This window comes from Somniosus microcephalus, chromosome 4, assembly GCF_052327205.1.
Source record: "Somniosus microcephalus isolate GS21.2 chromosome 4, FLI_Smic_1.0, whole genome shotgun sequence".
In the NCBI taxonomy this organism is placed as follows: domain Eukaryota; kingdom Metazoa; phylum Chordata; class Chondrichthyes; order Squaliformes; family Somniosidae; genus Somniosus; species Somniosus microcephalus.
The window spans coordinates 257,006,845-257,034,029 of record NC_140990.1 but is presented as its reverse complement, the minus strand read 5'-3'; the positions used below and the strand labels follow the sequence as shown (position 1 = coordinate 257,034,029).

Genomic DNA, 27,185 nt, shown 5'->3' with positions numbered 1-27,185 from the left:
TGTGCAAAGCACCTACAAGACTGCAAAGACTACTTCTAAGGCTCCAAAGCTACAACTTCACGCTTAAATATAAGCCAGGAAAGGAAATGGTGCTAGCAGATGTGTTGTCTCGATTGTCACCATATGAGAAACAGGAGGTGGAGGGTCTAACGGTAAAAATCCACCACCTAGTGAGTGTTACCCCTAAAAGCTCAGTCAAATCAGAGATGAGACTAGCAAAGATGAGGAATTGCAACTACTCACACAACAAGTGATACAGGGGTGGCCGAAGAGAATCCAGCAGGTACAGGCGACAATTCGTCAATATTGGACGATTAGAGACGACATCGCAATAGAAGATGGTATTCTTCTTGCTGGATCGAGGATTATCGTGTCAAAGACGATGCCAACAGAACTTCTCCATCTAATACATGAAGGCCACATGGGAATGGAGAAATGCAAGCTGAGAGCCAGATCAGCTGTATACTGGATAGGCATATACAAAAATATCGAACAGATGGTTTCTGCATGTGGTATATGCCAGAAATACAGAAATGCACAACAGAAAGCGGAGATGATACCTAGTGAAATACCGTCAAGACCATGGCACACTGTTGGGGCAGATCTCTTCATGTGCAATCAAGAATGGTATCTCATAGTGACAGATTACTATTCCAAGTTTCCTTTTGTGAGAAGGATGAAAGATCTGAGAGCCACAACTACCACCAGAATTGCAAAGAGCTTGTTTGCTGAACAAGGAATCCCGGAAAAGGTAATCTGTGACAATGGAACCCAGTTCACATCGAGTGAATTCAGAGCTCTGGCAGAAAAGTATGGGTTCAAAATAGTAACCTCATCCCCACATTTCCCAAGGGGACACGGGTTCATCGAAAGACAGATCCAGACTGTCAAGAGAACTCTCATCAAAAGCAGTGAGATGGGGGAAGACCAAGATCTTGCCCTCCTATCACTCAGATCAACACCACTGAAAGCAGACATGAAACCACCTGCGGAATTGCTGAATGGGAGGAAGTTTAAGACTACCCTACCAGCAAAAATACATCCTCCCCAGGACCAGGAGGACTTCAGACAGAAGCTGGCAGAAGCACAAGTCGTAGGGAGCAAACATTATGACAAACATGCAAAGATGCTACCAGAATTGCTGAATGGGCAATCAGTGCATGTGCAAGACCCGGTGTTGAAAACCTGGAATCCAGCCAAGGTCATTGGAAAAGCTGATACTCCAAGATCCTACTTCGTAGAGACCAAACCTGGTAACCAATACAGACGGAACAGACTCCACATCAGACCTTCACCTGAACTGGTTAAGCAGCAGACAACATCAGCAACATTGACAACACCAGCTACCACAAGCAGTATAATGCCAGAAACAAGCGCCACAAATCAAACAACCACGAGCATGCACACTCCAACTCCAAGTGCGACAGCAACAACAACAAGAGCGGAACACACCAAAACACCGCAGAGAGGAGTGGTCACCACCAAATCCACAAGATGGAGGGACAACATCCAACCACCTGAGCGATATCGCGAATAAGAAAAGAAAACTCACGATTCTTTGTATTTGATAATAATAGTTTAGATATAATGGCCTAGAAATTCATTGACGCCACTTTTGGGGCGCTAAAGTGGGGCATCCGCTAAAGTTTGCGGCCGCCGCCAAATCGATGCCACTTCTCCGATATTCATTAGCTTCGCCCTAGGAGTTCGGGCGAGCGCTAAAACTGCTGCTGGACGCCTCCCTTTGGGCGCTAAGCCGGAGGTGGTGATCGATAGCGCCGAGGCCGGGCGCAGCGCAGGTGCGGCCATCTCGTGATTGACAGCAGACACCCTGGCGCCGGCCAGCTCTTAAGGGGGAAGGGTCGACTGTGTCTGCTGCCACGCCCTGGATAGTGGAGCCCTCCAGCTAGGCCTGAACACTGCTGCTGGACCCAAATAGCGCCTGAAGACATGGAGAAGGCCCGTGAACGTGCGCAGCGCTTCTCAGAGCGTGATCTGAGTGTGCTGATTGCTGCTGTGGAGAAGAGGCGCCATGTTTTGTACCCGGACAATGGCAAGAAGGCGACGGTCCGCGTCTACAGGAGAGCCTGGAGGCATGTTGCCACCAAGCTGTCAGCCAACAGCGACGTCCCCAGGAGCGGTGCCCAATTCCGCAAAAAGTTAAATGACCTCACACGCATTGTCAGGGTGAGTACCCTTTCCAGTGACCTCCTCATCCTTGCATGTGCACCTCACATTATGGGCAAAGGGACCTGAAAGCTCTAATGGCCAGCCTTCATCCAGCAGCTATGGGACAGGCATGAGCATCAATTGCACATTCTGCACTTAACACACTGGCCAAGCTATTCCACCATGGGAGGCATTGCACACCAGATCATGGCGACACACTGGCCAGGCTATTCCACCATGGGAGGCAGTGCACACCAGATCATGGCGACACACTGGCCAGGCTATTCCACCATAGGAGGCAGTGCACACCAGATCATGGCGACACACTGGCCAGGCTATTCCACCATGGGAGGCAGTGCACACCAGATCATGGCGACACACTGTACTTAGAGGCCGTCCTTTCTCTTGCAGGCCAAGCTGGCGAATAATCGCAAGAGCCGGACTGCGACCGGGGGAGGCCGACCCCACATCCAGCCACTCACCGACCTGCAACATCGCGTGGAGCGCCTCATGGGTGGCCGGGTGATTGGGCCCGTTGCATGTGGAGATGCCGACCCTGTTCTGGGCAGCAATGGTAAGGACATCACCTTTTGCACCTCTCTCGTCCCACTTGCGCATCAGATCTACATCCTTTGCCACTGTCCGACCAATGCGCTGAATGCCACCACTCATGCATCCCGCACTGACGCCCTCTCCTCACTCTAAAGCTACTCTTGTGCCTTCCTGCTTTCAGATGGTGAAGAGGAGGTCGCTGAACTTGCCAGTGACAGACCCTCCGAAGAGGAGCAGGAGGAGGAGCAAGAGGAAGGCGGCCCATCAGGGGAACCCTCAGCCGCGGCCACCCAGGCCAATGTAGGGGACACGTCTTCCCTGGAGGGCAGCGTGGCGGAAGTGTCAAAGGGGAGGGGAGCTCCTGGGACCTGCGGGCTGCAGAAAGGCGGGAGGGGGGTGGAAGCTCGGCGGCCTTCTCCCCAGAGGGGGGAAGCGTCGGAGGGGAGTCCAATTGCTGGGCCCAGCGGCCTCCAGCAACGCAGGAAGGGTCGGCCAGCTCGGCGGCCTTCTCCCCAGAGGGAGAGTCCGGCCTCCAGTCAGGAGATGCTCTTCGCCGAGGAGATGGAACGCCTCGAAGACTTGTCCGCGGACTCGGAGCGCCGGCACACGGAGCTCATGGCGGCAGTGGCACGGTTGCCTGAGTCCATCGATTCCCTCTCTCGGAGTGTGGCCGAGTTCGGGCCCTCAGAGGCCACCAGTCGGGCGAAATACCGGGCAGATCAGGCAGCGAGTCGGGCGGAATTCGTGGCAGCTCTGTCAGCGACTGGCCAGGTGATCAGTGGTGCCGTCCAGTCACTGGCTGCTCTGATGCGGTCAGTGAACAGGTCAACACAGGCACTCACTGCTGCCACACTCGCTGTGTCAGCCAGGCATCGCCAGGGCACCCGGCGTGCTGCAGCAGCACAGCGGTCTGTCCCTCGGCAGATTGGTGTGCATGCTGCAGTGCTGGCCCGGGCGAGTGCCAGTGTCTCAGGCGACCAGCGAGCGCCTGCCATCCGCCAGCTTGCCGCCATTCCTCCAGCCGCCACTGCCAGTCCCCCAGTGGAGCTGCCAGGAGCTGCTGCAGCGACTGATGCTGGCCAGCCACAGCTGCAGCAATCTGCAGCAATCAACAGCCGCCCGCTCGACGGCCAGACCTCGACTAGGCCGACCCCCAAGGGCATCTGCCGTCACGACATGTGCCCCTCAGGAGCCTGCCCCCAGCCTTGCAGCAGCCAATGGCCTTACTTTGAGGCGGAGCAGCAGGGCGGGCAGGGGCCACCCAAAGATGGCCAAGGCATCGCCCTAGCGGGCCAAATAGTCGAATGTGTGGCCATTTGTGTTTGTTTCTTGAGGCCGAGAATTGGATGTTTGTTTTTTGAAGGCCGATGATGTGATGTTTGTTTTTGATGAAGGCCGAGAATGACGGCCATTTTAGTTGCCCTATTTTGTTAATCCTCTCCAGGTTGTGGGAGCGAGTAATGTGTTTGAGTGTTTTTTGGGGGTTTCGTCTGTTTTTGGTTTTCATGTGGGAAGGGCCCAGAGTTTGTACAATAAACCATTTTATTTATTCACATTGTCCATGTTTGATCTTTGAAGTGTTTGTTGCCTTAACCGGCTGAGGGCTTGCGGAGCAGCTGCAATCATGTTCTATCATTGGCACAAGCCATTCCCTGACAGGGGGCCTAGAAGTGATGTTCAATAAGCCGCCAACGGGCGGCCCTTGGACCTTGTGCCTCCCTCCTGGGCTGGTACTCCTCGTCCTCGTCGTCCTCATGCTCCTCCTGCTCCTCCTCCTGAGGTGGTGGTCCAACGTGAGGTGGCAGTGCCTGAGTCCTGCGGATAGCCAGGTTCTGCAGCATGCAGCAAACAACGACGAATTGGGAGACTCGATCCTGCGAATACTGGAGGGCTCCCCCGGAGCGATCGAGACAGCGGAACCGTTGCTTGAGCACGCCGATTGTTTGTTCTATGATGTTCCTCGTCGCTTGATGGCTCTCGTTGTATGCCTCTTCAGCAGGGGTCATGGGCGCGCGGAGCGGGGTCATGAGCCAGGTACACAAAGGATAGCCTTTGTCCCCGATAAGCCATCCTCTTGGGGGAGGCTGTGCCTGGAACATGTCAGCCACAGTTGTTTGTCGCAGGATAAAGGCATCGTGGCTGCTGCCTGGAAAGCGGGCATTGACAGCTAGGATGCACTGCCTGTGGTCACACACCAGCTATACATTGAGGGAATGGTAGCCCTTCTGGTTGCGGTAATCCTCGGCATGCTCAAGAGGTGCCCGCAAAGCCACATGCGTGCAGTCAATGGCGCCCTGCACCATGGGGAAGCCCGCTATTCTTGCAAACCCCACTGCACGCTGCTGCTGCTTGTCCAGGGTCATGGGGAAGGAGATGAATTGATGTCTCCTTCTGAAAAGGGCTTCGGTCACCTGGCGGATGCAGCAATGCACGGCGAACTGGGAGATGTTAGCGATGTCCCCAGTAGTGGATTGGAAGGAGCCGGAGGCATAGAAGTTGAGAGCCACCGTCACCTTCACTGCCACCGACAGAGACGTCCTGCGCATCAGCTGTGGCTGCAGATCTCTCTGAAGCAGCCGGCAGATGTCTGCAACCACCTCCCTTCGGAATCGCAGCCTCCTAACACACATCGCGGCAGACATGGTCAGATAGGAGGTCTGCTGGCGGTATACCCTGCGTGGGTAAGGCCTCAGTTGGCGACGCCTGTTGCCCCCTCTGCGTCTAGCCAGGGCTGCCACTCTCTCACGGCGTCTGCAAGCCCTTCTGGCATAAGGCTGAAATTCAGCGTTGCCACCCAATGCAGCCCCCATTATATGCTGGCAAACACTGAGCTCTGAATGAAGGCAAAGATAATTGGTAAGCTCTGGCCTGAGCCAAAAATACCTGTCCAAGTGTTGGTCCAAACCAGTAAACTCTCCTCCTTGGTCTCTGTCCAAAAAACCGTTGCACAAGAGTGAATGCTGCAAAATGGCTGGCCTTTATACTGCTGGGTAAGTGCCCTTTAATTTGCGCTCCCCGCGGCCCGGCTGGGCTGTGTACCGTTCCACTTCACAGTCGCTCGGGCCGCCCGGCGCACAATGGGCCGGCGCGAGTGAAGTTCCGGTTCGGGGCGCACAAAAGGCGTTGCACTAGCAAATGACGTCATGATGTGCGCGCGCAGCAGGGCGCGCGCTAAGACTTTGCGCCGGCGCTAAATGTGTACTGAAGTTGGGGCGAGGCGCAGATCGCGCTGCGCCCGGCCGCTAAGCGCCTAGCGCTCGAAATCTACTCCTCCTAAGGCGCTAACGGCTGCCACGCCCAACTGAATTTCTAGGCCAATATTTTTAAAATTAAATTAAATTTCATGTTTTAGTTTTTTTGAGAAAGAGGGATGTTACATCGTTATATTATTACATAATTAATTGGAACTACTTGTTACATCGTTATATGGAACTACTTTGGTTGGTGTATTTATATTTCTATGCGGCACACTGTGAAAGGCAGTGGCAGTGCAAGGTCAGACATCTTGTATCACTCCGCACCATGCGGCAGCAACTTCATAAAAGCAAGAATACAACTGAGTGAAGGTCGTAAACTAAATGAATTAAAAGTGTCTGTATTACATAGTAATAAGAACACAAGGAGACACAACACGCGCTGCCTGATGTTTCTTTTCCAAGTTGCATTTTACCCCTCATATTTACTGTGGCTCAGCGTCTTTTTTTAAAAATTGTTCTTGGGATGTGTGTGATTCTGGCAAGGCTGCATTTATTGCCTGTTCCTATAAGCCCTGAGAAGGGGGGATGAGCTTCCTGCTTGAATTACTGCAGTTCTTTTGGTGAGGGTGTTCCCATATTTTTCACTTGAGAAAGTGTGAAACAAAGAAAGGCAGAGACAAAGTACCTTTCTTCATTCTAATTTGAATTTTTTTTCTTACAAATAAAAAATGTAAACATTTTAATTAGATACAGCTGTGAGAAGAGACAGACAAGGCAGACAGGTACAGAGAGACACAAGGACATGTGCGCTACCCACACCTGTAGTATAACACAGCAAGTGCAACATTACAGATAAAACACACACTGGACACAAAAGTTTTATAAATTAAAACAGTTGCCCAATGGGACCGTGGAAAAATATGCTGTGTGGTGTGTTGAGCCATATAGCCCAAGAGAAATACTGAATCTATGCTAAATTCCAGATGTGAGCTGGGCAGAGGTGGAGGTACCGGGAGTTAGCTTGCGGAGGAGCAATTAGCCAGTGCTCCTGTACCTAAATGCTAACTAGTACTTCACTGCTGGAAAGTGTGTATATGGGTGGCTGGATAGGGCTGAGCAATGCTCCCCCTATTGAATCATCTGACCCAATTGTCATTATCATGAAGAATGGCCACCAAAGAGTTGTAATTCCAAGTGGAACTATACCTCAGCTACCCCGAAGAGGAGGGAGAAAGGAAAATGGGGGAAATGCTGAGTTTATATGGAAGGCACATGGGCTTGGCGTAATTCGGTCACTAATACATGGTGAGCCAATATAAAAATGTACATCATAAGCAATATGTTTTAACCTATATCGTGATCATTAATTTTCTATGAACCAATACCTGTAAACGTCTAGACTGCTCTTTTCTGGTGTTGATTTAAATGACAGCTTATTAATAACACATAATTCAACTATCACGCTGATTTCTCTGTTATTGGTCATTGCCTTTTTACTGCGCTACAACGTTTCTTAGCAACCCAGTGACGGCATAACTGGTTTGCCTACGTTCTGCCCTTGCCCTTCAGCCCGAGTGTGGTCATTTCACCAGGTTCTGCGCCTACTGCACGGTGACGAAATCAAACCCACTGATTTGATCATCAATAGCTTGAGCTTATTTACATCAAGCGTTTTCATCAGTGACCTAACGTGATTTTTAACTTGAGAAAAATAAAAGGCGCTTGCTTTTAATTTACTACTGCACTTGTTGAGAACAAATGGCAAAAAAAATACCCTGCATATCACCGGGAAATCGTGTCCTGAGTCTATTTACATCACACGAGGATGTGTTGTGTGGGTTCAGGGAGAAGCCGGAATCTATATGCACTGACTCCATGCGATCATTGAATCGATTCTTGCTGGGTCTGATGTTGAGCAGATGGGCTGTGGTTACAGGAAGTGTTTAGGGACAACAGGTGGGGTTGAGTCTTTAGGGGATGCCTTATTCCAACTTCTCATTAACTGGCATCACAAAGACTAAGCTCTTCACAGCGATTGGCCTTTCGTTTTGAACCAATTCTTCAATGTTGACGCAGAGTTATACCAGAAACGTAAATATATATTTTCTCTTGATAGATACTGGCAGATCTTACTCTGTAAATTAGAGCATTTACTATTTTTCTTTCCAGAAGTGGGTGAATCAGTGGACACTCCCAAAACAAGTAACCCTTGCAATCCGCCAGATATGTTCGATACAATAATGCCAGTTATAACTTACTGTATAGATTGTCTTATTGGACAAACCAGAATCTTATAAGAACGATCACCGTCACTTTAACCACATTATAGTTAAACATATGCACTACCCCCCGCCATTTTGCATAAAATAACAGCATTTTAATTTGGACCATATTCTGGACTGAATGCTTAAATCGTAATGGTGTATTTATTCCGCAAAGAGGAATGAGAGGAGTCGGATGTGGTTCAGTGCATCGACGAACGCTAGAAGGCGCAGTGTGGCCACTCCTTGGCGCAAAGCGAGGTTGTAAGTCACAGCGCCAGTGATGTGTGTTTTGGGAGATTTCACCATTCCTCTCAGTGAGAGAATAGTTTGTTCAAGCAAGGGGCCGCTCTCCCTTGACTGTCTAAGACTGCTTGTTTCGTGACCCCCCCCCCCCCCCCGCCCTCCCATGGTCTTTGCCAATGCTCATTTTCTCCCAATTTCTTACCCCCCCCCGACAAAAAAAATGCACACAACCCGACGGCCGGTGTAACTGCCTCTTCCCGGCCTCTTGTCATTAGGATCATTTCCATCGAAGGTTTTCCAGCGGCGATTGCGTTGAAATAGGCTCCCAAGAAGGATTTAATTTCACTTTATTCGCCGTTAATGCACGGCCCGGTCGGAAGAGAGGTTATTTGAAGCAGTTTTGGCCCCAAGTTGTGGCCGGGCTCCGGTGGGGCGAGGAAGGAGCTGTCACCAGTGGCAGTGCAGTGAGCCGAGCCCATGTGTAGCCTATTGTTGTTGGTATTGTGATGCTGCTGCCGGAGAGAGGAGGGCGCCTTTGAACAATAGCGGACAAATGCTGAGGCTTTTGGTCGAGCACAGCCTTCCCCAAAACACCACTGCCTAACAGCAGCTGCCACCCAGCACCGAATATGGAGCTTAGTCTGCAGTAGAAGTGGATGTAATTCTTTTTATATTTCTGCATCGAGTGAACGATGAATTCCGCAGAAGGGACAGACGAATGCGTCAACGATGGTGACATCGCAGCATTTTTCAAGACAGGTAAGGGGGATATGATTGGGAGCAAAGAGCTTTTTTTTTGGGGGGGGGGGGGGGAGGTTTTAGCTTCCTTCATTGCATGGAGCAGCATCCCGAGTATTACTATCGCAATCCACGAGTTAGTGTGGCCACTGTCAGGCCGACTCGTTCACAGTATTCATGCTTGTGTACATTGAACAATGAAACCGTTTCAGGAAACCTGATGCTTTAAAAGAAAATCTTGGGTGAAGTCTTTGACAACTGAGATGAAGATAACGAGCATTCGCTTTTATTTATTCTGTCATTTTTTTGGAAATTGCACTGATTGATAACATTTTACCATTCGAAAGAGGAAAAGCGGTGCTGATGTCTTGCTGTAATAATACTACTCAGTTGCCAGGCCAAGTCTGTGGAATCATTGAAACGAACGCTCAATGGCGCTTTGTGCCTCCTAGGAAATCAAGATTACATCGTCTGAATTTTAACAAATTAATGTCTTGTGTAAAATCACGCGCTACAGACAATTTACTGATTTAAAATTCAGAATTCTGAAAACACATTTACGTGTAAGGATTCGATGGGTGCATTTACTTGCATTTCAAACAATAAAACACATATCGACTCCAGTTTAATAATTTCAACAGTTTTATTCAGACAAACTAAATAGCTTTATTGTTAATGTATGCTACACCGTTTTACTGTTCTGGGAGCTGCCATCTAGCTGCATCTCAAATACCCAGTACAATATTAGCTCTCTACACACGCCAGCAGTGTGACTTGTAGGATCTGCTGATGGAATCATAGGGTCCGCCTTCGCCACTCATTTTTAGACATACTATAGTCGAATTGAAAAATTGTCCAGGGTTACAATTTGTAATCAATAAAGACAATAGTTAACTTTAGATTATGCACTCGTGGGCCGAGGTATTTTTTTTCCTTTCACGCAACAGGGATACTAGAAATTAAATGATCTAATTATTTATACAAAATGCTAATGTTGCACAATGCCTGTGCTCCAACATCACAGTATGAGCTAATATATATTTCTGTCTAATAATACCACTGGAACGTGATTATTTTGGCATCATAATTTTGGGTAATAATCATAGCATCATATATATTACATAGAAAATATAGCCATATTAATTGTTGAAATTATCTTCAGATCTTTCCAAACATGCATACCAATCCTAGGTACAAAGAGACTGTGGTGTCTTGGAGTGGGGATGAGGGTTATGTGGTAACTTTTCCCCCAGATGTTTTAATCGTTTTTTAAAAATTGGCATTTACCTTCATGCTGTAATTGATTTTTCTTCCTTTTCAAAAATAACAACAATTCTAAATTTAGTGTTGTGCTTCAAGTCATCATTTCCTAACATTTTTATGGTAGTCCAGGGTCAGGTGTGACAATTGACAGACAGACAGTGAGTCTGTTTTATCTTCATCTGTTCTGGTCAGTGGAGATAGATGGACAGCTGCTGCTCCCCAGCCTGCCAGAAGTTAAAAATAGCAGGCATGGTAGAGATGCAGGACTGGTCTTGTCATGTTCTATTATTTAAAACATCTTATTAAGAATCACAAATGAAATAAGTTGGATGACGACTTGGGGCAACTATTTCAAGTTTGAAACTTCCTTTTAATGGATACTTGCCCTTTGAGCCCAAGATTTGTATCCATTTAGGCCATAAACCAACCTGCCACCTACACTGGTGACTAAAGCATTCATGTACTGAGCATTGTTAGCTTGACAATGAAATGGTTGGGTTTGTTACACCCCTAGTCAGAGATTGTTTGGTTATGGTTGGACATGAAACTGTACTGCTTCACATTCAGTATTGAGCGGGTGAAAGACACTAGTGCTGCATGTAGCCGAGAAATACCTTTGTTAGAAGCTTCTGGCGTTGAATACAGATTGAAACCACGTTATCATTTTCTGGCCTGTTCTCTCCTATTGTGACATTTTGATGAAAATTAGTATCCTTGTCTGTGGCTGAAAATTAGGCACATTTTAAATATGTGGTACAATGTAGATTTTTTTTAATTATGGGAATGTGCCCATTGCATATTTGGGAGTTATGATCAGATGTGTGGCATTGCAGAAGTTTGATTAACTAGTGAACTAATACTTTGCGTTAGTCAGCACATGCTCGTAGCCATACATTTAAGCCCTGGATGCCTTTTATAAATGCTGTTAACAATTACAAGTAATTGTCAATAACTGTGTCTGTTGTCACATAGTAATTCTTTAACTCCAGGATGGCTTTTACTGGCTTATTAGTCTTGTCTTCTTCTTAGGCAGTCCCTCGGAACCGAGGATGACTTGCTTCCACATTAAAAATGAGTTTGCAGGTGACTGATGAGTCCAATGCAGGACCTACAGTCTCTGTCACAGGTGGGGCAGACGTTGGTTGAAAGGGCGGGTGGGTGGGGTGCTTGGGTTGACGTGCGCTGCCTGCGCTTGGCTTCCGCTTGCTCCCAGCGAAGAGACTCGAGGTGTTCGGCGCCTTCCCGAATGCTTCTCCTCCACTTTGTGCGGTCTTGGGCCAGGATTCCCAGGTGTCGATGGGGATGTTACGCTTTTTCAAGGAGGCTTTGAGGGTGTCCTTGAAGCGTTTCCTCTGCCCACCTGGGGCTCTCTTGCTGTGCCGGAGCTCCGAGTAGAGCGCTTGCTTTGGGAGTCTCGTATCGGGCATGCGGACAATGTGACCCGTCCATCGGAGCTGATTGAGCATGGTCAAAGCTTCTATGCTGGGGATGTTGACCTGAACAAGAACACTGACGTTGGTGCACCTATCCTGCCAATGGATTTGCAGGATCTTGTGGAGGCAGCGATGATGGTATCTCTCCAGTGCTTTGAGGTGCCTGCTGTACATGGTCCATGTCTCTGAAGCATACAGGAGGGTGGGTATCACTACTGCTCTGTAGACCATGAGCTTAGTGCCGGGTTTGAGGTCCTGGTCTTCAAACACTCTCTTCCTCAGGCGACCGAAGGCTGCACTGGCACACTGAAGGCGGTGTTGGACTTCATCGTTGATGAATGTAAACTGAATTAATTTTGTTTTGCTAAAGAATTTTCATGTAGTAGCATTCAAAATTAACCAAAGCAATCAAGGTTTAAAAATCTAAAAATAATTATGATTTTTTTGTGCTCCCATCTATAAGACATTAAAAATCTTGTGTATAGCAGATACTTGTGAAAGCATTACATTTACTTCCTGACATACTTTAGCCATGATACTTAACACGTTACACTCTTGCATATCCTCTGACTCACTATGAGCAACACCATGGGACATGTGGTCATAATATATTAAAAGTCTTGCATATAGTATGTACTTCCTGTAAATGTCACTTATTTCCTGTTGCAATTTGTTCACAACATGCCTATTGTTATAAAACAGCATATTCTCTGATTTAATGAGCAACATTATGGGATTAAAAGCCAACAATCCCTTGGACCTGATGGCCTACATCCTAGGGTTCTAAAAGAGGTGGCTGCTGAGATAGAACTGAGCATTGGTTGTGATCTTCCAAAATTCCCTAGATTCTAGAACAGTCCCAGCGGTTTGGAAGATAGCAAATATAACCCCGCTATTCAAGAAAGGAGGGAGAAAGAAAACCAGAAACTACAGACCAATTAGCCTGATATCAGTCATCGGTAAAATGCTGGAATCCATTATTAAGGAAGTGGTAACAGGGCACTTAGAACATCCTAATATGATTAGGCAGAGTCAACATGGTTTTATGAAAGGGAAATCATGTTTAACAAATCTATTAGAGTTTTTTGAGGATGTAACTAGCAGGGTAGAAGGGGCACCAGTGGATGTGGTATATTTGGATTTCCAAAAGGCATTCGATAAGGTGCCGCATAAAAGGTTGCTATGCAAGGTAAGGGCATATGGGGTTGGGGGTAATATATTAGCATGGATAGAGGATTGGCTAACAGAAAACAGAAAGTAGGGATAAATGTGTCATTTTCCGGTTGGCAGGCTGTAACTAGAGGGGTGCCGCAAGGATCAGTGCTTGGGCCTCAGCTATTTACAATCTATATTTAGGACTTTGTTGAACAGACTGAGTGTAATGTATCCAAGTTTGCTGATGATATAAAGCTAGGTGGGAAAGTAAGCTCTGAGGAGGACACAAAGAGCCTGCAAAGGGATATAGACAGGTTAAGTGAGTGGGCAATAAGGTGGCAGATGGAGTATAATGTGGGAAAATGTGTGGTTATTCACTTTGGTAGGAAGAATAGAAAAACAGAATATTTTTTAAATGGTGAGAAACGATTAAATGTTGGTGTTCAGAGAGATTTACAGGAAACACAGAGAATTAGCATGCAGGTAGAGCAAGCAATTAGGAAGGCAAATGGCACGTTGGCCTTTATTACAAGGGGGTTGGAGTACAAGAGTAAGGAAGTCTTGCTACAATTGTACAGGGCTTTAGTGAGACCACATCTGGAGTACTGTGCACAGTTCTGGTCTCCTTAACTAAGGAAGGATATACTTACCTTAGAGGTGGTGCAACAAAAGTTCACTAGATTGATCCCTGAGATGAGAGGGTTGTCCTATGAGAAGAGATTGAGTAGATTTGGCCTGTTCTCTCTGGAGTTTAGATGAATGAGAGGTGATTTCATTGAAACATAGAAGATTCTGAGGGGGATTGACAGGGTAGATGCTGAGAGGTTGTTTCCCCTGGCTGGAGAGTCTAGAACTAGGGGGCATAGTCTCAGGATAAGGGATCAGCCATTTAAGACTGAGATGAGGAAGAATTTCTTCACTCAGAGGGTTGTGAATCTTTGGAATTCTCTACCCCAAAGGGCTGTGGATGCTGAATCGTTGAATATGTTCAAGGCTGAGATAGATAGGTTTTTGGACTCTAGGGGAATCAAGGGATATGGAGATCAGGCGGGAAAGTGGAGTTGAGGTCGAAGATCAGCCATGATCTTATTGAATGGCGGAGCAGGCTCGAGGGGCGTATGGCCTACTCCTGCTCCTAATTCTTATGTTCTTATATTCTTTTGAGATATGCTAGTTATATAGTAAAAGTCTTGTGTTAGTGCACACTTCCTGTTATGTAACACTTACTGCCTGTAACTACCACTTTTGTCTGTCACAGTCACATTTATGTCATGGTATATGTCAAACCATTTGAGTAATACTATTTCCAAGATGCTGTTGTTTTTGTGCTTAATTTTCACTTCAGTCAATTTACATGCAGTACTGATTCTGCCTTGCTAGCTGAACTTCCTGCCATCTAAATTTATTTTCTATTGGAACTGCCCTTTCTTTGTTCTTTCACAGCACACTGCCACTCTGTCAGCTGACTTGTTCAGTTTTGGGGCATGGGTTACGTCATTTGCCATCACTCAATGCTGCTTTCATGCCATGGACTCTACTGCTCCACTACCTGGTTAATTTTTCAGGCTGTTAGCTCTACTTACTGCTACTTGATGCTGATTTTGGGCTTTGGACCGCCTGCTCTAGGTTCCTGAACTCTGCTCTCCGCTGTTGACTTTTGGGGCTGGGGCCACATAAACCTCCCCTCATTCACAGCTTGAGCCTACAGTCACTTACCCTCACAACATACTGCATCAGGCCTCCAGCAGCCAACCCACTACCTCACCACTACTGTTCGCCTCGAGCTACCCCTCCCATGTCATGACCTCACCATTTTAGTGATCATCCCACCTCCTTCCTTACCCCTTTCTCACTCCATCTTCTATATAATTTCTCTCTACCATTTAATTATTCTCCACTATTTCATTATTTTACATTTTTTCTTTGTTTTTAACAAGCATTTACTTTATTTCCAAAAACCCTCCAATGTACTACCACATACATTCTCTAACATATAGGGGGAGAAATTCGGTTGGCTGCGCCACCAGTTAGTGCCTAAAGAGGGCACTCAGTGGCTTTAGCGCCACTGGCCACGCCTCCCGCGATATTTAGCTGGGGCACTAATGGCGGCGTTAGCCTGTTGCGCTGCGCCGCCACCGATGATGTCATCGGTGTGCGCAGCGCCCCGCTACCGCCCCGATCGCGATATTTGGCAGCGACCGCCTCTGTAGCACCGCTCGCTAATTGCGCCCGGTTCACGGGGCCTACCTGTGGCGGCAGTGGCGCAAATTAAGGTGGAGGTGCGGGGCGGCGGTTTTTTTCGGCTGCCGCCTGCCAGCACCTCCGTCCCCGGCCTCCTGTTCTCCCCCCGCGGCATTGCCGGCTGTTTTCCGAGAGCCCGGCACTTCTCCTCGGTGCCGGGCTCTTTTGCCGGCACTCGTGATCGCTCATCGCGCTGGTGCAGGCCCCTCCCCCTTAAGAATGGGAGGAAGGCCTGCAGTACCGCAGCGCGCCGTGCCGCAGCGTGTGGCGCTGCGGCACGTTGCGCTGCGATATTCAGTTTCAGTGCCCTAAGAGGAACGCGGAGCGCCTCGAGCCTCGCCCCGTGTCCCTCTTGGGGCGCTTAAGCTGAATTTCCGGCAATCGCTGCTGCTCCGATCGCAGCGCAAAATCTGGCGCCCAGGCGAGCTTGGCGCCCCGTTTGCGGCTCCACCCAATTTCTCCTCCATAACCTTCCTCTCCTTATCAAACAGATTCTCCAACTTCCCATGGGAAAATCTACGAGATCCATAAGTTATATAATACATGTACGAACTGCATATTTACATTTTATCCTATACCAGTGTGCATATATTTCTATATAATATCAAATTTTTTGTACTTTTACACCAATTTCTTTTTCACTTTTCTCAGTGGGCAATGGCACTACTTTGTACATATTTTCTTATTTTTAGCCCAAAATGAAGATTATCTTTCCTCTTCAATTTTGAGACCCCTATATCGAATGAAGTAGATATGTTATTTGTTCTGAATCATCTGCCACTTAATCTAATAGCTAGGGAGTGGATAAGAATCATATCTCCTTGAGCTCAATCAAGGCTTCACTGTGTGAGGAATCATAGAATCTTATCCATTGTTTTCCTGTTTTTGGTTCTTCACCATGCCTAACACCCCATTATTGTTTGCTAACTAAAATTAGGGTTCTGTAAAAATTGAATTACTGTATATGGGAAAAGGTCAAATTCCCATAACAAATTGAATTACATTGGAAAGGCCTAAATACTCATGCCTATTAAAAAGTATGTGTCTGCAAGACTAGGATATTGAGGTTGTAACCTTTAGACTTTGTCTCCTTTGTTACCTCTAAACTTGACTATTCCAACGCACTCCTGGCTGGCCTCCCACATTCTAACCTACGTAAACTTGAGGTCATCCAAAACTCAGCTGCCCGTGTCCTAACTCACACCAAGTCCTGTTCACCCGTCACCCCGTGCTAGCTGACCTACATTGGCTCCCGGTTAAGCAACGCCTCGATTTCAAAATTCTCATCCTTGTTTTCAAATCCTTCCATGGCTTCGCCCCTCCCTATCTCTGTAATCTCCTCCAGCCCCACAACCCACCACCCGCCCCCACCCCCGAGATATCTGTGCTCCTCTAATTCTGGCCTCTTGAGTATCCCTGATTGTAATCGTTCAACCATTGGTGGCCGTGCCTTCTGTTGCCTAGGCCCTAAGCTCTGGAATTCCCTGCCTAAACCTCTCCGCCTCGCTACCTCTCTTTCCTCCTTTAAGACGCTCCTTAAAACCTACCTCTTTGACCAAGCTTTTGGTCACATGCCCTAATTTCTGCTTATGTGGCTTGGTGTCAAATTTTTTTGTTTTTTAATACTCCTGTGAAGCGCCTTAGGAGGTTTTACTACAGTAAAGGTGCAATGTAAATACAAGTTGTTGTTGTTGTTGTAATGGCTGCAATAGATTGGAACGTCACGTATATGAAAAAATGTGAGCAAAGGTTGTACTAATATGGGAAATTGCTGAAGAATAATGAAGCATAGAGACCTTAAGGATGGTTAAAAATAAGATAATAAAGAATAATAGACACTGCATATTTGATATTATGGTTCAAGTATGATAAAACATGGGAACTGGTCGTAACAAGTGGGTTATAAAAGGCCTGAGAAGGATGGGTGAAACTGCTGTTGTCGGACAAGGGAAGTCAGTGGCATGTGTTTGTGGTAAACCACTGTTTGTATTCCTGTTTGTCCTGTTTGTATTCCACTGTGTACATGCCTGGACATGCCTCGGCTGACTCCTCCCACAGGTCCTAGTATAAAGGTGACTGCTCCCCAGCCCTTGTATCCTGGACCGGTCGACCACTCGAGGCAGACCTCCATTCTGTTGTTAATAAAAGCCTTTAGTTACTCTTCTAACTCTCAGTCTTTTATGAGTAATTGATAGCGCATCAATTTTATTAACAACATTTTTATAATGGAGAAGATCCTCACACCAGCATGCCTGGACTTAGATCATCGGGAGGCGGACTCATCCACCAAGTTTACTCACTGGCTTAAGTGTTTCGAAAAATTCCTGACCGCCTCCGAAGCAATCAAATCGGACGAGGACAAGCTGGATGTCCTGATCTCCAAAGTGAACCACCGAGTGTACTCGGTCATCCAAGACGCGACCTCGTACGCGGACGCTATCAAGCTCCTCAAGGACCAGTACATGCGCCCAGTGAACGAAGTGTACGCCAGGCACCTTCTGGGGAGTCGTAAACAACAACCTGGGGAATCGACCGTGGAATACCTTCAGGCACTGTCTGTGCTTGGCCGGGCCTGTGGTTGTAAGGATGTAAAGGCCGCCGTGTACACAGAGGAACTTATCCGGGACGCTTTTGTAGCGGGCCACAGATCCAATTACACCCGACAGCGACTGTTGGAGCAGAGTAACCTCGACCTCAACAAGGCCTCTGAACTCGCACTGTCGTTGGATGCAGCCTACCAGGGCATGGATGCGTACTCCTCTGCACCGTGGACGCCGCGGGGAATGACAGCCTGGGACACAGTAGGACCGCCTCATAGCGCCGTGCCACCCCAGCCACACCCCAACAACGGCCCAACTACCGCAGCAGTGTCCCAAGGCCAGACAGCAGTGCCCCAAGGCCAGAAATGCTACTTCTGTGGCCAGGCAAAACACCCCAGAGCGCGCTGTCCGGCGAAAAACGCGATCTGCTCGGGCTGCGGGAAGAAGGGACACTACGCTAGCGTCTGCAGGGCCAAAGCCACCCCGAACCCCAGCAGCGCCGCGTGTGGGCCATGCGGGCCGCCATCTTGGACCTCCCCGGCCATGTGCGAATCACCGGTACAGCAGCCATTTTGGACGCCTCCAGCCACATGGGGATCATGGACGCCGCCATCTTGGATGACAGCCGGGACGCAGCAGGCCCCCGACACCGCCTCATCTGATACCCGCAGTGACACACCGACCCCTACGCTGGCATCCGTTACACTGGACCAAGCGAGACCGCACCAACTGGCCAGTTCCACAATGGACATTAAGGTAAATGGTCACGATACAATCTGCCTTTTTGACTCTGGGAGCACGGAGAGCTTCATCCACCCCGACACGGTGCGGCGTTGCTCTCTCCCAGTCCTGCCTGCGCAACAGCGGATTTCTATGGCCTCCGAGTCCCAGTCGGCGGACATCGGCGGCTACTGCGTGGTGACACTCGTAGTAGACGGGACCGTGTACGATCATTTTAAACTTCTGGTCCTGCCTGACCTCTGCGCTGCCGTCCTGCTGGGGTTAGATTTTCAGTGCCACCTTAAAAGTGTTACGATGGCGTACGGTGGACCCCTACCCCCACTCACAGTCCGCAGCCAGCAGCTTCCAAATTGCCCGCCGCGCACCAGGTGCAACCTCTCCACACTCAGAGTCACCCCCCCACCACTGTTTGCTAACCTCACCCCCGACTGTAAGCCCATCGCCACAAAGAGCAGGCGATACAGTGCCGGGGACAGGGTTTTCATTAAAACCGAAGTGGAGCGGCTCCTGAAAGAAGGGATTATTGAGGGCAGCACCAGCCCCTGGCGAGCCCAGGTTGTGGTCGTTAAGACCGGCGAGAAGCAGCGCCTGGTCATCGACTACAGCCAGACAATAAATCGCTACACCCTGCTGGACGCCTACCCACTCCCCCGTATAGCTGTTATGGTCAACCAGATCGCGCAGTACCGCGTCTTCTCGACCATTGACCTGAAATCAGCGTACCACCAGCTCCCCATCCGCCCTGAGGACCGCCAGTACACTGCCTTTGAGGCAAACGGCCGCCTCTATCACTTCCTTAGGGTTCCCTTTGGCGTCACCAACGGGGTCTCCGTCTTCCAAAGGGAGATGGACCGGATGGTAGATCAAAATGCGTTGCAGGCCACTTTCCCATATCTGGACAATGTGACCATCTGCGGCCGTGACTTGCAGGACCATGACGCAAACCTCGAAAAATTCCTCCGCACCGCCCAACTCCTAAACCTGACATATAACAAGGAGAAGTGCATATTCCGCACAAACCGCCTCGCCATCCTTGGCTGTGTTGTGGAACACGGAGTCATCGGTCCCGACCCCGACCGGATGCGTCCCCTTATGGAACTTCCACTGCCCCACTGCCTCAAGGCCCTGAAGAGGTGCCTAGGGTTTTTCTCCTATTACGCCCAGTGGGTCCCCTACTATGCGGACAAGGCCCGTCCGCTGATCAAGTCCACCTCTTTTCCCTTGACGGCAGAGGCCCGCTTAGCCTTCCACCGTATCAAGGAGGACATTGCCAAAGCCACCATGCACGCAGTGGACGAATCCATCCCCTTCCAGGTGGAAAGCGACGCGTCCGACTTTGCCCTGGCCGCTACCCTCAATCAGGCGGGGAGACCCATGGCCTTCTTTTCACGAACCCTCCAAGGCCCGGAGACCAGACACTCCACTGTTGAGAAGGAGGCCCAGGCGATTGTGTAGGCTGTGCGTCATTGGAGGCACTACCTGGCCGGAAAACGATTTACCCTGCTCACTGACCAGCGTTCAGTTGCTTTTATGTTTAACAACAAGCAGAGGGGCAAAATCAAAAATGACAAGATCTTGAGGTGGAGAATCGAACTTTCCACCTACAACTACGAGATCTTGTACCGGCCCGGGAAGCTAAATGAACCCCCGGATGCGCTATCGCGTGGCACCTGTGCCAGCGCGCAGATCGATAGACTACGGGCCCTCCACAATGACCTCTGCCACCCGGGGGTCACCAGGTTCTTCCACCTCATCAAGGCCCGCAACCTGCCTTACTCTATTGAGGAGGTCAGGACCATGACCAGGAACTGCCAAGTCTGCGCTGAGTGCAAACCGCACTTTTATAGACCAGACAGGGCCCACCTGATAAAAGCCACTCGCCCCTTTGAGCGCCTGAGCGTTGATTTTAAAGGGCCTCTCCCCTCCTCCGACCGCAATGTGTACTTCCACAACATTATTGATGAGTACTCCCGTTTCCCGTTCGCCTTCCCCTGCCCGGACATGACCAGTGCCACGGTCATTAAATGTCTGAACAACCTCTTCACCCTGTTCGGCTTCCCCAGCTATATCCATAGCGACCGGGGCTCATCGTTTATGAGCGACGAACTCCGTCAGTACCTGCTAACTAGGGGTATTGCCACAAGCAGGACCACCAGTTACAACCCCCGGGGGAACGGACAGGTGGAAAGAGAAAATGCGACAGTTTGGAAGGCCGTCCTGCTAGCCTTAAAGTCTAGGGGCCTTCCAACCTCCCGCTGGCAGGATGTGCTCCCCGATGCGCTCCACTCTATTCGGTCACTGCTCTGCACTGCCACTAACGCCACCCCTCATGAGAAAATGTTTGTCTTCCCAAGGAAGTCCACATCGGGGACATCGTTACCGCCATGGCTGACGTCCCCAGGGCCGGTCCTACTGAGAAGACACGTGAGGACCCATAAAACGGACCCCCTGGTCGAGAGGGTCGACCTCCTCCACGCCAACCCCCAGTATGCTTACATCGCATACCCGGATGGGCGGGAGGACACAGTCTCCATAAGAGACCTTGCACCCTCGGGGGCCGCAGTAACCCACTACCCACTACCACCCCCCCCCACGATCCGATATCCAGCCCCAGCAGACGGCAGGCCTGGGCCCCGCGACCCGCTCGACATCTACGAGGACGACACGCCTGTGCCACAGCCTACGCTGGACTCGACGCCGGAAGCTTCACTACCCCTGCCGTCGCCACGCCGATCACAGCGGCAGACAAGACCTCCGGAGAGACTCCAATACACTAACTTTTAATACACTTCACCCCGCCGGACTCAATTTTAAACAAGGGGTGAATGTGGTAAACCACTGTTTGTATTCCTGTTTGTCCTGTTTGTATTCCACTGTGTACATGCCTGGACATGCCTCGGCTGACTCCTCCCACAGGTCCTAGTATAAAGGTGACTGCTCCCCAGCCCTTGTATCCTGGACCGGTCGACCACTCGAGGCAGACCTCCATTCTGTTGTTAATAAAAGCCTTTAGTTACTCTTCTAACTCTCAGTCTTTTATGAGTAATTGATAGCGCATCAGTGTTTTTTTATTCGTTCATGGGATGTGGGCGTCGCCTTCTTGAACCGCTGCAGTCCGTGTGGTGAAGGTACTCCCACAGTGCTGTTTGGGAGGGAGTTCCAGGATTTTGACCCAGCGACGATGAAGGAACGGCAAGATATTTCCAAGTCAGGATGGTGTGTGACTTGCAGGGGAACTTGCACGTGGTGGTGCTCCCATGCACCTGCTGCCCTTGTCCTTCTAGGTGGTAGAGGTCGAGGGTTTGGGAGGTGCTGCCGAAGAAGCCTTGGCGAATTTCTGCAGTGCATCTTGTAGATGGTACACACTGCAGCCACAGTGTGCCGGTGGTGGAGGGAGTGAATGTTTAAAGTGGTGGATGGGGTGCCAATCATGCGGGCTGCTTTGTCCTGGATGGTGTCGAGCTTCTTGAGTGTTGTTGGAGCTGCACTCATCCAGGCAGAACCAGAAACCCTGGATGAATGGAGAGGTCCGCTTGCTGTTGAAAGCACGTGACGCAGCATTTAAATCTGGCGATGCGGCGGCTTACAGTGCAGCTAGGACCAACCTAAAAAAGGGTATCAGGACTGCCAAAAGGAAACAGACACTGCGGATAGAGGATCATCTCCACAACAACTCGGACCCCCGGCGCATGTGGCAAGGCATCCAGTCCATCACTGACTACAAGAGCAAAAACACCAGCCCCCTGGTTAGCGATGCCTCCCTTCCGGAGGAGCTTAACAACTTCTACGCTCGCTTCGACAGGGACAACAGGGAGCCGGCTACCAAAGCCTTGCCACCCCCGGAAGACCAGGTGCTCACTCTGTCGACCTCCGACGTAAGGGGTGTTCTACGCGGAGTGAACACACGAAAGGCTGCTGGACCGGATAGCATCCCTGGACGGGTACTCAAGGAATGTGCTGATCAGCTGGCTGATGTCTTCACTGCCATCTTCAATCTGTCATTGGCCCAGGCAGTAGTCCCTACATGCTTCAAGACCACTACTATTATTCCTGTGCCAAAACAAACGGCTGTGACGTGCCTGAACGACTATCAACCTGTCACACTCACACCCATCATAATGAAGTGTTTCGAGAGACTGGTCCTGGCTCACATCAAAGCCAGTGTTCCCGCCTCTCTTGACCAACACCAGTTTGCCTATCGTGCAAACAGATCAATGGAGGATGCAATCACAACTGCTCTACACTCTGCACTGAATCACTTAGATGGTAAAGAGACCTACATCAGAATGCTGTTCATAGACTACAGCTCAGCATTCAACACTATCGTCCCCAACAAGCTGGCCACCAAACTCCACACTCTTGGCCTGAACACTTCCCTCTGCAACTGGACCCTGGACTTCCTAACAAACAGACCCCAGTCTGTCAAATTAGATAACCACACCTCCCCCCCCCGACCCTGAACATGGGGGCCCCAAAAGGATGTGTGCTGAGCCCCCTCCTCTACTCCCTCTTCACCCACGACTGTGTGGCTGTTCATGGTTCCAACACCATCATCAAGTTTGCGGATGATACCACGGTAGTAGGCCAGATCACCAACAACGATGAGTCAGCCTACAGGGAGGAGGTCCAGCATCTCGTGAAGTGGTGCGCCGATAACAACCTGGCCCTTAACATCAAGAAAACCAAAGAAATCATTGTGGACTTCAGGAAGTCTAAAGGCAGAAGTCACACCCCCATCCACATCAATGGGGCTGTGGTGGAAAGGGTGGACAGCTTTAAGTTCCTTGGAGTCCACATCACGGAAGACCTCTCCTGGTCCCTCAATACCTCCTCTCTGGTGAAGAAGGCCCAGCAGCACCTATATTTCCTAAGGAGGCTGAAGGGATGTAAACTGTCACCCCTGATCCTCTCTAACTTTTACCGCTGCACAATAGAGAGCATCCTGACGAACTGTATCACAGTATGGTATGGCAGCTGTAGCTACTATGACCGGAAAGCCCTGCAGCGGGTAGTCAAAACTGCCCAACGCATTACCGGCACCCGGCTACCGACCATAGAGCACATATACCAGAAACGCTGTTTACGGAGGTCACGGACCATCATCAAAGACCCTACCCACCCCAGCCACAGTCTGTTCACCCTCCTGCCATCTGGGAGACGCTACAGATGCATTCGCACCCGTACAACCAGATTTAGGAACAGCTTCTTTCCCAGGGCTGTCATCCTACTGAACTCCACAAATAAACTCTAAAGCCTGCACATCTGCCAATGCACTTTATTATGGTTATGTTTATGTTAATGTATTACAAGCCAAATGTATGTTGAATGTTTAAATGTCCTAATCTAAATGTACACTCTCGGGAGCCGCAAGCCTACATTTCGTTGTACTGCGCTTGTGCACTAACAATGACAATAAAGTTGATTATTATGATTAGTATGCCATCACACTCCTGACTTGTGCCTTGTAGATGGTGGAAAGGCTTTGGGGAGTCAGGAGGTGAGATACTCGCTGCAGAATACCTAGCCTCTGACCTGCTCCTGTTGCCACAGTATTTATGTGGCTGGTCCAGTTAAGTTTCTGGTCAATGGTGACCCCCAGGATATTGATAGTGGGGGATTCGGCGATGGTAATGCCATTGAATGTCATGGGGTGGTGGTTAGACTCTCGCTTTTTGGAGATAGTCATTGCCTGGCACTTGTGTGGCACGAATGTTACTTGCCACTAATCAGCCCAAGCCTGATTGTCATCCAGGTCTTGCTGCATGCGGGCATGGACTGCTTCATTATCTGAGGAGTTGCGAATGGAACTGAACACTGTGCAGTCATCAGCGAACATCCCCACTTCTGACCTTATGATGGAGGGAAGGTCATTGATGAAGCAACTGAAGATGGTTGGGCCTAGGACACTGCCCTGAGGAACACCTGCAGCGATGTCCTGGGGCTGTGATGATTGACCTCCAACCACCACAACCATCTTCCTGTATGCTAGGCATGACGCCAGCCAGTGAAGAGTTTTCCCTCCTGATTCCCATTGACTACAGTTTTACTAGGGCTCTTTGATGCCACACTCGGTCAAATTCTGCCTTAATATCAAGGGCAGCCACTCTCACCTCACCTCTGGAATTCAGCTCTTTTGTCCATGTTTGGACCAAGGCTGTAATGGAGCCAAGTGGCTTGGCAGAACCCAAACTGGGCATCAGTGAGCAGGTTATTGGTGAGTAAGTGCTGCTTGATAGCATTGTCGATGACACCTTCCATCACTTTGCTGATGATTGAGAGTAGACTGATAGAGCAGTAATTGGCCAGGTTGGATTTGTCCTGTTTTTTGTGGACAGGGCATACCTGGGCAGTTTTTCACATTGTCGGCTAGATGCTAGTGTTATAACTGTACTAAAACAACTTGGCTAGAGGCGTGGCTAGTTCTGGAGCATAAGTCTTCAGCACGACAGCCGGGATGTTGTCTGGGCCATAGCCTTTGCTGTATCCAGTGCGCTCAGCTGTTTCTTGATACCACGTGGAGTGAATCGAATTGGCTGAAAACTGTCTTCTGTGGTGGTGGGGACCTCAGGAGGAGACCGATATGAATCATCTACTCGGCACTTCTGGTTGAAGATGGTTGCAAACGCTTCAGCTTTGTCTTTTGCACTCGCATGCTGGGCTCCACCATCATTGAGGATGGGGATATTTGTGGAGCCTCCTCCTCCCGTTAGTTGTTTAATGGTCCATCACCATTCACGACTGGATGTGGCAGGACTGCAGAGTTTTGATCTGTTCCATTGATTGTGGGATTGCTTAGCTCTGTCCATAGCATGCTGCTTCTGCTTTTTAGCATGCATGTAGTCCTGTGTTGCAACTTCCCCAGGATGGCACTGCATTTTTAGGTATGCTTGATGCTGCTCCTGATATGCCATGGAGAGAGTGCAGCGAAGATTCACCAGGCTGATACCTGGGATGGCAGGAATGACGTATGAGGAGAGATTGTGTCGATTGGGCTTATACTCACTGGAGTTTAGAAGATTGAGAGGGGATCTCATCGAAACCTATAAAATTCTGTCAGGCCTGGACAGACTAGATGCAGGAAGGATGTTCCTGATGGCCGGGGAGTCCAGAACCAGGGGTCATAGTCTAACGATAAAGGGTAAGCCATTTAGGACTGAAATGAGGAGGAATTTCTTCACCCAGAGAGTGGTGAACCTGTGGAATTCTCTGCCACAGAGGGCGGTGGAGGCCAGTTCATTAAATATATTCAAGAAAGAATTGGATATATTTCTTGAGGCTAAAGGGATCAAGGGATATGGGGAGAAGGCAGGGACAGGGTACTGAATTTGGATGATCAGCCATGATCTCATTGAATGGTGGAGCAGGCTCGAAGGGCCGAATGGCCTACTCCTGCTCCTATCTTCTATGTTTCTATGTTTCTATGTTTGCTCTTCTACACTCCTTATTGAACCAGGGTTGGTCTCCTGGCTTGATGGTAATGGTAGAGTGAGGGCTAGGCCAGGCCATGAGTTTACAGATTGGGGTGGAATACAATTCTGCTGCTGCTGATGGCCCACAGCGCCTCATGGATGCCCAGTTTTGAGCTGCTAGATCTGTTCTGAATCTATCCCATTTAGCAGGGTGGTAGTGCCACACAACATGATGATGGGTGTCCTCAATGTGAAGATTGGACTTCGTCTCCACAGTGACTGTGCAGTGGTCACTGCTACCAATGCTGTCATGGACAGATGCATCTGCGACAGGTAGATTGGTGAGGACGAGGTCAAGTAGGTTTTTCCGTCGTGTTGGTTCTCTCACCACCTGTCACAGGCCCAGACTGGCAGCTATGTCCTTCAGGATTCGGCCAGCTCAGTCAGTAGTGGTGCTACCGAGCCACTCTTGGTGATGGACATTGAAGTCCCCCACCCAGAGTACATTCTGTGCCCTTGCTACTCTTAGTGCTTCTTCCAAGTGGTGTTCAATATGGAGGAGTACTGATTCATCAGCTGAGGGAGGGCGGTAGGTGGTAATCAGCAGAAAATGACTGTCTCCAGAAGACAAAAAACAAACTCCTGGTCCGTGTAGACATAAGTATATGTAAACATGAGTCTATGTTATGCAGTGTAAGCTAATGCAGCCAAGGTTAGCTAGAGACTAATCATGCCATCGAATAATTATTAAAGATTAATCAAACTCAGTGACTTGCTCTATTCTTGGATTTGAACGAATTGGAATCAGAAATTCACCAGTTTGGCACTTCCTGATGAATAGCTGGGCTACATTGGGTGTCTTACAGATTGGGTATCATTTGAACAAATAAATAATCTTTGGTGAATCAGGTGCTTGTGTGAGGCCGGCACCAAAGGCATTATTATCATTTAATTTACGACACTGTCATCAATTGAGAGATCAGTGATCAGCTTCTAGGCCCCATATTGAGTCAGTGTGGATGCTTGTGAGTGATGTGGAACAGTTCTTTTCTTGTTTTCTCTTTCATCAGGAAAAACAATCATCTTTTGCCTGGCAGTGTCTCAGATATTTCTAAGAAGTCACACAACACCAGGTTATAGTCCAACAGCTTTATTTGAAATCACAAGTGTGATGAAATATTTCCATTCATCACTGCCTGTGACTGAGATCGGTTTCAGTGTCATTTCCCTTCCCCCAGAC

General features: G+C 49.1%; 2 protein-coding genes across 9 annotated transcripts in view; one reads left to right on the top strand and one right to left on the bottom strand.

Annotated features, from left to right (window-relative positions):
- The window catches only part of LOC147120404 (ropporin-1-like), an 88,101-nt gene extending 80,717 nt beyond the window's left edge, over positions 1-7,384 (bottom strand). For both annotated transcript variants that reach the window (XM_085986288.1, XM_085986289.1), the window contains exon 1: positions 7,304-7,384. The gene's annotated coding sequence lies outside the window, so the exon portion shown is untranslated. The remainder of the gene's footprint in view (positions 1-7,303) is intronic.
- Positions 7,385-8,631: 1,247 nt separating this feature from the next.
- The window catches only part of kalrna (kalirin RhoGEF kinase a), a 1,017,450-nt gene continuing 998,896 nt past the window's right edge, over positions 8,632-27,185 (top strand). For 4 of the 7 annotated variants that reach the window (XM_085986273.1, XM_085986275.1, XM_085986274.1 and 1 more), the window contains exon 1: positions 8,632-9,184. In XM_085986273.1, the coding sequence (XP_085842399.1) occupies positions 9,118-9,184 (67 nt within the window). In that variant the 5' untranslated portion in view covers positions 8,632-9,117. The remainder of the gene's footprint in view (positions 9,185-27,185) is intronic. The other 3 variants (XM_085986280.1, XM_085986277.1, XM_085986276.1) reach the window with 3 other exon arrangements.